The sequence below is a fragment of the Anarrhichthys ocellatus genome, unplaced genomic scaffold (assembly GCF_004355925.1).
Source record: "Anarrhichthys ocellatus isolate YVR2014 unplaced genomic scaffold, GSC_Weel_1.0 scaffold102, whole genome shotgun sequence".
Lineage (NCBI taxonomy): Eukaryota > Metazoa > Chordata > Actinopteri > Perciformes > Anarhichadidae > Anarrhichthys > Anarrhichthys ocellatus.
In genome coordinates, this window is record NW_022280132.1 from 523,040 (window position 1) to 534,323 (window position 11,284).

An 11,284-nucleotide genomic window follows, 5' to 3' on the forward strand; every position below is an offset into this window, starting at 1 on the left:
GTGTGTGTGTGTGTGTGTGTGTGTGTGTGTGTGTGTGTGTGTGTGTGTGTGTGTGTGTGTGTGTGTGTGTGTGTGTGTGTGTGTGTGTGTGTGTGTGTGTGTGTGTGTTGCATGTGCTTTATGACAGAATAATTACTGTGATGATGTATGGGCTGTACTTGTCATTCCACTGTTGGGCCTGTGTGATTAATAGCAACACGCTCACCAACTGCACCGCTCCAGCATTTGTGTGGAGGTGTAAAAAAAAAAAAAAAAAACAGCTGCTGTGTTACAATTTGCATATGAAGTGTGTGTGTGCATGTTTGGGGATGAATGGAAAACATTCTCCAGCCTCTTCTGGTGTAATTGGTCGCATGCCGCTGTAAAGTAATGAAATATGGGGAGAGTAGGTACACTGCTTCGCTTCCTCTCCATCAGCAGTCATGGATGGGTGGTTGACCTCGGGGGTTTTCTACAGCAAAGTTCAAGTTACACAGTGCATGTACACCAGCTCTTCTTTTTTTCCCCAATAGTAACATATTGCCTCTTTCTCTCCTCCAGCTCTTCCTCCGAAGCCGGCGAAGCCACAGCAGCCCTGCTCCGTCGGGTTGGGAGGGGGCAGCAGCAACGGCACCAAGGACGGAGGAGCGGGAGGCTCACTGCAAGAGGCCGAGTGGTACTGGGGCGACATATCCAGGTAACACACATAGCGACTGAGCAGATTGTACCTATCTACTATATCAACCGATAATGTTCAAATGAGTCGTTTGTTTTACGCTCAAGTTATTGGCATTAAATAGCAAATATTTTAAACTGAAAAATCTAAATCTGATCCCTTAAATCACCAAAACGTCTGTTGTTACAAAGGGTGATGTATTCATGTTTGTGTGGTTTACACTTTATTCTAAAGTTTCAGTAAATACTTTAAAGATATACGTCTTGATATAGTCCAGCCCTCAAACTTCCCAGTGTCCTTGGAGTTGAGTTTCAGAACATCAACAGAAATCCTTTTCATAAAATCAGTGTTTTTGTAACGTAAAAGTGATGAGTCTGAGGCTTTTGTCACTGCCTTACCCTCCTAAGTGCAGGTTAGTGCTCAGCCACAATCCACACATACTTGGACTATAACCACACCTACGGTGCAGACAGCCAGTCTGTCACCTTTCTCACACACGCGCACACACACAGAGCAGTGATGCTGTTGGCTAGTCCCTCCCTCCATCGTTTAATTGATGGACTATTTACTTTGAGGTGTACGGCTGTGGGGAGAGTCCTCCATCGCCTGCCGCTGATAACTGGAGGCAGACCTTTCAAATACAAACCATCTGTACACAGATCACTCAACCAGTCCAAACTCACTTTTTGTATCGTTTGTTTTGTCTTCAGGGAGGAGGTGAATGATAAGCTCAGAGACATGCCGGACGGGACCTTCCTGGTTCGGGATGCTTCCACCAAGATGCAGGGCGACTACACACTCACGCTGAGGTACGGTCTCGCTTCAGTTTGTCAGTGTGTTTTAAAACCACAGGGGGATTTACGGAGGCTGGAAGAGCGTGGTCGATTTACTTCTCCACTTTTATGCAGCCATCCCTCTAGTTAACTACAGATTGAGGGAAATCATGTGTTAAGAAGCATTTTGCTTACGCGGCATCCTGGTAAATTGGAGCAAATCGTCCAGGAAATATAAAGTGCTTGAGGGGGGTGAACTAGAAGCAGTCAGTGTGAATGTTAAGAAGGATCATCTGATTCTCACCGTAAATGTTTGAGTACGGTGCCGACATGTTCTCATGTTCTTTTCTTTTGTGCGTCCAGGAAAGGGGGAAACAACAAGCTGATAAAGATCTACCATCGGGACGGGAAGTACGGCTTCTCCGACCCGCTGACGTTCAGCTCAGTAGTGGAGCTCATCAGCCACTACAGACACGAGTCTCTGGCTCAGTACAACACCAAGCTGGACGTCAAACTCATGTACCCCATCTCCCGCTTCCAGCAGGTATGCACACACACCATCTGTTTGTTAGGACTTTTATTAGTTTTATCGTAGAAAAAAAACAAACAAAGGACTTGTTGATGTGAGCAAATCCCTGCAGCCGGTTCACCATCCGGTGGAAAGCCTGAAACCAGAAGAATTTTGTTTTTTTTGTGCAGCCGTCACATACTTTGTAATTATGTGCAAAGTCAAAGTTTACGATGCAGTGGGTGGCCTGTTTAAAGGATAGTTCAGGTGTGTTCACTTTGCTTTCTGGGGAATTTGTTTAATAAAATTAAAGTAACATAAGTTTAAAATCTTTCTGGTAGCTCATACTGGACTCATCTGTAAGGCTGTGTCGGCTGCTGCTGGTCTCTGGTGATACAAATGTGATCATAAGCAATAAGGACAACAACAAAAAATATCTGAATTTTTTTTCAATCGTGTTGTTGTATGTTGATCTTGAGGGCATAACTCCCTCTTACTAATCTGAGTTTCTACGATATTGGAAACACCTTTCCAACCAGTCTCCTCTCTAACCCCTCCTCCCCCTCTTCCGTACCTGGGTGTATGGCATACCTTGCCATACACCCAGGGCATCGTGGGTGGTTAATTAATGAGTCGCACTCGCGAAACAGAATCGGGGGTGAAGGTAGCAAACGTGCGCGTGCACACTTCTTGAGTTTCTGTGCACCGCTCGCTCTCTAATGTTTTTCATTTCTACTCCCTCAACCCTTCAGGACCAGCTGGTGAAGGAGGATAATATTGACGCTGTGGGGAAGAAGCTTCAGGAATACCACAATCAGTACCAGGAGAAGAGCAAAGAGTACGACCGACTGTACGAAGAATACACCAAGACGTCGCAGGTACGCACGCCCTTAAGTGTCATGACTTATGTTTTGCCATTTTTCTAAAGAGGAAAGAAGTGCACGTTTGCCGTCTTGTCCACTCGCTTACCTCCTCCTCTCCCCTCCCTCAGGAGATCCAGATGAAGCGGACAGCCATCGAAGCCTTCAACGAGACCATCAAGATCTTCGAGGAGCAGTGCCACACGCAGGAGCGCTACAGCAAGGACTACATCGAGCGCTTCCGGCGCGAGGGCAACGACAAGGAGATCGAGAGGATCATGATTAACTACGAGAAGCTCAAGTCTCGGCTCGGAGAGATCCACGACAGCAAGGTGCGGCTGGAGCAGGACCTGAAGACGCAAGCCATGGACAACCGAGAGACCGACAAAAAGATGAACAGCCTGAAGCCCGACCTCATACAGCTCCGCAAGATCAGGGACCAGTACCTAGTGTAAGTACCGAAGACGTAACTGGTTGTTACTACGGCAGGCAGGCCCAGCTTATTGAACAGAGTTTGATGCTGTCAGACAAAGTGTTTGTCATTACATGAGGGTTTCATGAAATCTAGTGGTTTGGTTCAGGAAGCATGATTATGATAACTGCTAAATCTCTCTTAGACTCGCTCCTTTTTTAACAGGATAGTCGGTAAACACTCACAAATGTCCTTCTTACTAGCATCAGACCGTGTGGAGACCCGGGTTAAACTTGGGTCTCCTGACACATGTAGACTCATTAAATTAAAGCATGTCACAGCTAGTGCTAAACAGGAAAACCCCAAAATGATTTGTGCTGACCTCCACATCAGCTCTACAACCGGTTTCGGGAGTTATATTTCAGTATTACAGACTTTAAAATCACGGCCTAAAAAAAAAAACTGACGTTTTGGGACCGTCGTGCTGCTGGATTAGAAACTTGCGTTTACTGTCACTGAAGGTCTGGTTCTCCCAGAGATTGTTCTGCTTTAGGTCTTGGAGTCATTGCATTTCATTTCATTTCAACAGAGCTGGCCTCATTCTGTGAAAACATTTGTCGGAGGCTCGCTAATTCAATTTCTGCTCCGTCTCGTGTTTGCTCACTGCGTCATAAACAATGCTGTGACTGAAAGGATTCAGTTCAAAAGGTCTCTATTAGTAGTAAAGTGTGTCTCTCTATCTCTATCTATCTAGCTGGCTCAATCACAAAGGAGTTCGTCAAAAACGAATCAACGACTGGCTGGGAATCAAGAACGAAAATACTGACGAGTGAGTCTCTACTACCAAACTGTTGCTACTGTACAGCAACTTGTTGTGTTAATTGAATCTGTGCTTAAATAAAGTCCTTGTTCACCGTGTGTGTGTGTGTGTGTGTGTGTGTGTGCGCGCAGAGGCTACTTCGTGAGTGAGGAGGATGAGAACTTGCCTCACTACGAGGAGAAGAGCTGGTTCGTCGGGGACCTGAACAGGACGCAGGCGGAGGAGCTGCTCACCGGGAAGCCAGACGGAGCGTTCCTCATCCGAGAGAGCAGCAAAAAGGGCTGCTACGCCTGCTCTGTAAAGTGAGTACACACACGGAAAGTTAGTGGTTCGCAGATAGCAATCATCCCCTCAATTCAAATGACTGTTTTACAATTGTTGCATAGCAGAAATAACAGCATTGTGACTGTCCATTGAAAAGACATTACGTTAAGACATCATTGGAAGCAATATGTAGGTAGTGTACCAATTAAACTCTCACCATTTTCCTTGTAATAACTACCATATGATAGACTTTTAATCATAACAGCAGTTTCTTTCTACGAAATGATACAAATAGGGAAGCGAGGAAGCCCTCTGATGAGCACTGACTGCCTCTCCTCCAGGTCGTTCAAAGACAGCGCCACTTAGAAAAATAAATAGCGAAAGCGCTGCTGTATTCTGACCTAATGCTTGCGGGGGACCTTGAATGACTAAGGTCTACATCCCTGACTAGCCAGCTCAGTTGAACCTGTCCTCTCTGTGTCCTCAGTGTTGATGGTGAGGTGAAGCACTGCGTGATCTACAGCACACCGCGCGGCTTCGGCTTCGCTGAACCGTACAACCTGTACAGCAGCCTGAAGGACCTGGTGCTCCACTACCACCAGGCCTCCCTGGTGCAGCACAACGACTCGCTCAACGTGCGCCTCGCATACCCCGTCTACGCACAGATGCCCTCCGGACGCAGATGAACCCCACCCGGCCAAACCCCCACATAGACAACAAACCAACCCCCTCTTGAAGAAGAAGAAGAAGAAGAAGAAGAAGAAGGGGGGGGGGGGGATTGGTTGAAATGCAAAGCAACCCCAACACCAGACCCGATAAAGATAGAAACAAATTAAACACTAGCTGCAACACACACGTCAGCCACCTTGAAGTTATATATTTTTACAAGAACAATTTCGGAGGGCATTCTTTCTAAAGACTGCTTGATTTGCACAAGGAAGTTTTAAATGTTTGTGAATGTGAAAAAAACAAAATAAGCGACTGAAGGAAGGAAGGAAGGAAGGAAACGGAGTAGGACACTTCAGAGTTTCAGATTGACCCCGCTGCTACCTAAACTCCAGCTCAGACTTTTTACGGGAAACTCGACACAGAAAATGAAAAAAGACGACGAAGACAAAACATTCCCGAATGTTTATTTTTTGGTTCCTTTCCGGTTCTCTTTTAGTTTGCACCTCAGATGATTATATTACGAACTTCTTTTGCTTGTTTCTGGAGTAGTTTTCATGTTTCCTTTTTGTTTATCGTAACTTTGTTTGTGGTAAATGATGTCAAGTGTCTGTCCTGTCCCTCTCCGTACGAAAAGCAAAAATAATGTAGCATAACGAGACAACGGACACTCATTTTATGAAGTGTTCCTCCATGTAGACTGCTGCTGAAGGGTTTAGGGGGAGGGTGGGGAGTGACACAAAACAGTTTCGTAGTCTCAAAAGAATGACAAAAGGCTTGCTTTTATACTAACTGTAGAGGGTTTTTGTATTATTTTTGCTTTGCTGGAACATAGTTTGTTTTTTTGCCAATGTCTAAATGGCAACGTCACAGATCAGGACCAGAGACCAAAGTTGGTGTGGAGGGGAAAGAGTCAGCTAGTTTGTTCTTTTTGTGAAAGGAGTGAAGTAAAAGGAAATGAATGGTGTTTGAGACCACACACAAAACAGAGTTTTGGGCCACGTGCTTGCGCACCAAATAGCCTTTTTGGAAAACCAAATGGTACGTAAACAGAAAGCAGAGACCTTCTGTAAATACAGATGGTGTGTGTGTGTGAAGCACTTAAACGAGTCCCATATGTGGCCTCGGCACTCTGTACCTTGCTCACCTAGCTTTCCCTATGTAGGTAAGAAGTCTAAATGAGTCATCAATAAAGTAGCCAGCCCGCCAACGGATAAATAATAATGGGCAAGTGAAATGATAAGTCATTATTAGCTTGGTTGTGACGATTTCCTGCCATCTTTTGTCTCGTGGGGGGGAAAAAAGCAATTTTATGACACCACATTGGGCAATGACACATTTTTTTGGGACCAGTTTTCCAGTTGGGTATTCTTCAAATGCCTCAACTGTCTACTTTCTAAATGTTTGCTCAACGTTTGAATCCACTTTTTCACAGACTTTGTTTGCTGGATGTGCAATAAGTGCGCTGGCAAGTTCAGGCCGTTTGTGGAAGTATTGGATTTAAAACACTTCCATAGGGAGAAGGGTTGGGCCAGTGTAAACATGTTCAAACCGGTTTGATACGAAGCCAAACACCGGACCTGTACAACACATTCCACTAGGTGGCCCGCTTGGCTCAGAGCCCAATTGGCTTGCCTCTGCAGTAAGTTGCACATTGGCTTATTTAGTCCCTTTATGAACAAACATATTGGTAATCACATTGTTATATTGCTTATTACTAATGCAATGCAAGCCGGATTTAGCGCTGTGATGCCGTCGGCTTAGATTGCTGATGTAAGCTACTTTTTAATTTGCCAGAACGTGTCATAATGACAAATGCTGGTTTGGCGGTTTGCATCAGACCGGTTTAAGTTCAAACGCTGGACCAGGCCGGCAAAACCGGAAATTGGCCCGACTCCTATATGGGGGAACTGTGTGTTAGGCCGTGACTCGGTTTACAGAGTGCTGAGGTCACAAATAGTGCTACACTTACACCAGACCAAAAAAAGGTAACAAATGGTCCGTTTCACCAAAATCGAACAAGTCTGACCAGAGAACCTGAAACCCGTTTTATGTGTGGTCGTGAAAACATGAATATAACGACTGTGGGTTGAAAAACTGGGACTGTTTTTGTTTCAAAACCTTCAGAAATAAGCTTTGATTAAAAAAAAACATGTTATATGTAACACAAAGCAGGTAGACAGAGGCAATGTCCCAAGCTGAAGACGCAGGCTTTAGAAGAAAATACTGAAAACTTGAATGAACGTGCAATCTAGCGTTTTGTTAATGTAGTCCAGCAGTCAAGCAGAGCGACGCACTAAAGGTCCCACAGATATCCAACGTGCACGGCGAAGCGTTTCCAGTTTCTTTGTCCGATTGCTTCGTTGCCTCTTTTCTTTTGTTAATCTCAGAACTGCTTGACTTTATAACCAGTGGAAGCATTTTCTGTCAGACTAAAAAGCATCACACAATAAAAAGTCTTCAAAAACTGAAGAGAAAAAACCTCCCCTAAAAAAACAAGTTGCATTCTATTCTTCCTAGAAATGAGAAATTCTGTATCACTGATTGGCCGTTGTTGCGATAAGATAATGCGCACCCATTGGCTGTTCCTTTGGAGAGACATCTGAGGCGATGAACGGGGTCAGCGTTGCATCTCGGGAGGGGGAGGTCTCATAATCTGCAGCTATTTAGAGGATGAAAAGGTTAGAGCTGCGAGGAATGGCAGATGCGAGCTTGACCTTGTTCATGGCAAACAAAGGCAGCTGTTCTTAATTCACTCAAACTGATTTATACTTTACACAGGATAACGTTTGTGAGGGCCTCTACCAAAAAAAAAGACTTTTTTAAAACGCTGGTTACAAAGTCAGACAAAGCTTTCTCCCTCTCTGTCAGCAGTGTTTTTCACGGTATAAGCCATCATCAGTGTATGGGCCACACACACACAGGTATGTCAGAAGGAGTGTATCAGGTTGTAGGAAGAGGGTCATTGTTTGAGGAGCTGCAGAGGAGTCTTTGTGAAGGAATGAAACGACCTTGGTTGTACCCATGTGTTTATCTATAACCCCGTTTTCAATGTCCTCTTCGAGACCCGACGGTGTAGTAACCTCCCCCGACGATTTCACTGTTGTCTAGCCCCACACACCCTCTATAGTCTGCTCACATTAGGTAGATGAATTGTGGGAGGCAAGGTTTGTCGACCTGAAAGCCATTGATGGTAAGCGGTCTCTCCTAAACTGGTTTAGGTGTCCTAATGCCGGCAGGACTTAATCCAGTTTGACCCGTTAACCTCAAAATGATGAAAAGATCCTCAGTGTTCTTCTTTGAGAAGTTGACGAAAGAAAATGCAAATCAGTTGGTGTTAACGTCAACTAGGGTTACTCAAATATTTCTGAAAATAGATCACTAGTAACACTGGTGCAGCATGACTGCTTTCTGTTATCCTACATGTTTGTGCATCTACGGAAGCTAAATTGGCAAAATCACAAAAAAATACAGATGAGGTATAAATACAAACAGTCCCACCTCAACTCTGTCTAAAAACCTTTTGGTGATAACTGTTCAAATTGATGCCACAAAAGAAAAACTAAAAGTAAACAAAGTTGCGTGAACATTTTGCGTAACTGTGTAAAAGCAAAAGCGCAACGACTGCAGAAAACAACAGGATCGTTTTGTTTGTGAGGACGGGCCAAATTGGATTGAGCTTGACGCCCACTGCCGGCCACCCCTAACTGGAGCTAAAGCAGGTGTGGAGGAAGAAAGGCTGCATCGACAGACTGAACTCAATGATGTCAGGAAAACCTTACATCAAGGTAAACACTTGTCTATACAAAATAAAATAGTGTTAACCTCGTGGCTACAAACAAAAACACTTGATATTCTAGAAAAGATAGTTCAGTCTGCAACAGTTGCAGTGTATAGGGTGACATGTTGGCTGCGTCCTATTTCAGGGGCCGTTGTCGAATTCAGGCGAGAAATGTGACTTTTTGTCCAATTTTTGGACGTGCAAGAATTGGTAAATAAATGTCGCCATTTTTCCATGTTGTCGACTTTGCTTTGTTCTTGTCTGAAGGGAGTTTCTCAAGCTTGTTTATTATTTCTGACGTTTGCTGCTCCTACATAGTTTTCTGCTATTTGACTTGTTTTTCTTTGTCTTGTTGGGGGCCACGACACGCATCCAAAGTTTGCGTTTGGCAGTTTCCCATCTATTTTCCTTCCGCACAAACTGTGGCTACAAGTATTAGCGTGATGTTTCAGGGTGAGCAAATCCAGTGTTTTTCTCAGAGGTATCATTCCCACTGTGGTTAGAGAATTATCAATCCTCTGCACACGATCTTTGCTGAGGAGGTCCAGGTTTAGGCTTCCTCTATGTAGCCGCCGTCCTATAAACTCATCTGCCTCTGAATTGGGACTCAGCCTTTTTTTTTTGGTCTTTTGTATCTGTTGCTGTCCCTCAGTGACGGTGGTCTTTGTTCTTTCTCTTGGACTCTCAGGGGGACAGCAAGGCGGGGTTTGCCGATATAATCTTGAATGTACAAAAAAGATCAGTCCGGGTCCGAAGCGGGGTTTTTTTTTTTTTCTTTTCTTTTAAGAACCACAAATCATGTTTGACCTTAACGGAAACACGGTGATCCCAACTCAAGGTGCTATCTGGAAATGCAGGCCTGTTTCGATTCGGCAGACATTTAAGGTCTCCTTCACAACGTTTCTGCTCATCAACCCTCAGGTGTTTCAAGTTTACCGTGGAAACGATCACACAACAAAACCAGCGATTTAGAGGAAAAGAGAAACATAAATAAATCAGGGTTTTTTCTGCATTGATACTTCAATCACTCTCAGTCGATTAAGCTAGATCCCCACGTCTTTGACTTCTGAAGTGTCGAGGCTTGTCCCTCATTGCTTCCTGTAGCTTAGACACAGCATCATCACCAAATGGATCTCAGTCTTTCCCCTCATCACCACACAGTCTGAAGGTTGTTTTTGTTGGGTTTTTTTCTGATGGAACTCCAAAAAATCCCTAACTTTATTACTTGAAGTATATTGCATTGCTCACTGTTGAATGTCTTTATATGAAATACATTTATTAAAGGAAAAAATAACAAGGTAAAAGGAAGAGTTCCCTTTTTGTTTGACGGTGAGCAGGGGCCGAGGTTTTTAGAGTTTTATGACAGATGTACAGTATTGGTTACAGGCAAACGTAGAGCTACTTTAGGAGGGAAGGAGGCGCTTTTTGAAACTTCTCAGAGATATGTTCGGATCTTTTCCTTCACAGAGGGCTTTTGTCTGAAATTGCACACATTATCATCTACAAGAGAATTGTTTTCATATTAACCTGTGATGTCTGCGTGTGCATCATGAGTCACATTTACACGGATTATATATATATATATATATATATATATATAAAGCTAAAAGATGTTACATTTTGAAGGGTTGCTTTGAGTCGGTGTCGCTGTTCTTTTGACTGTTTTCATCTTTCTCCCCACCCCCCCGAAACATCAAGACCAAAGATTTCAGTTCTTCTTAATCCTTCAGTTGTTGATCATTGGAAATGGATGTTTCAGTGATGTTTTAATCTCCATAGCCTTGATATCACAACAGATAAAAACCATGTTGCGTGAATGAGTGTCCCGTACAGCTAGCTAGGATTGTGTTGGTTGATCTGTTCAGTTGTTTTAAACAGGTACTTTTGTGACACGTCAGGAAGGATGTGTCCTTAAAATCCTTGTTCAATGATGTCCCGATGTAAAATCAAATCAGATTTAACTTCATCTGCACTCTTCAGTTTGTGTGCCGTTGGTATGAACTGACTTCTTTTGAGGATTTAAAAGAAAACTACCAAAAGTCACAACTTTCTCACTCGTGCTACTTCATATATTTGCACATGATGGCCATAGCTGGAGTTTGGATTGGTTTGCAATTTGAAACTTTTCTATATCCGTTGTGAAAATGTCCTGCAGAGATCTCAAGAACAAATGTGTATTTTGGATCTTTTTTTTTTTTTTGGAACCTTGGGGGCTCCGTACATTTATCAGTTTAATTTGACACTGATTTGATAAGAATAACTTCTTTCAGCATTTGGTGTTTTTTTTTAAAACCCCATCCTATTCATCCTCATGTTTGATTATGATACTTCCAAAAGAAGTACCAAAATCAAATTTTATCTTGAAGGCAAAACCTCCGACTACAGCAGCTTGCTCCATGTAAACGGGGACAACAATATTTTTAATAACTATTTTTTTTAAAGCGTTAAATGGATGTTTCTGATGATTTAACGTCGGATGAATTCAACACTTACAGATTTGAGGTTTCTGCAGGACGATTTCCCTCCGTGTCTCACTCCACCACAA

General features: G+C 43.5%; 1 protein-coding gene across 3 annotated transcripts in view; it reads left to right on the top strand.

Moving 5' to 3' along the window:
- pik3r3b (phosphoinositide-3-kinase, regulatory subunit 3b (gamma)) overlaps nt 1-10,228 on the top strand; it is a 181,040-nt gene extending 170,812 nt beyond the window's left edge. For all 3 annotated transcript variants that reach the window (XM_031876021.1, XM_031876022.1, XM_031876023.1), the window contains 8 exons: nt 541-676; nt 1,366-1,464; nt 1,792-1,972; nt 2,689-2,814; nt 2,928-3,247; nt 3,963-4,037; nt 4,160-4,330; nt 4,780-10,228. In XM_031876021.1, the coding sequence (XP_031731881.1) occupies nt 541-676; nt 1,366-1,464; nt 1,792-1,972; nt 2,689-2,814; nt 2,928-3,247; nt 3,963-4,037; nt 4,160-4,330; nt 4,780-4,978 (1,307 nt within the window). In that variant the 3' untranslated portion in view covers nt 4,979-10,228. The remainder of the gene's footprint in view (nt 1-540; nt 677-1,365; nt 1,465-1,791; nt 1,973-2,688; nt 2,815-2,927; nt 3,248-3,962; nt 4,038-4,159; nt 4,331-4,779) is intronic.
- The last annotated feature ends 1,056 nt before the right edge of the window (nt 10,229-11,284 follow it).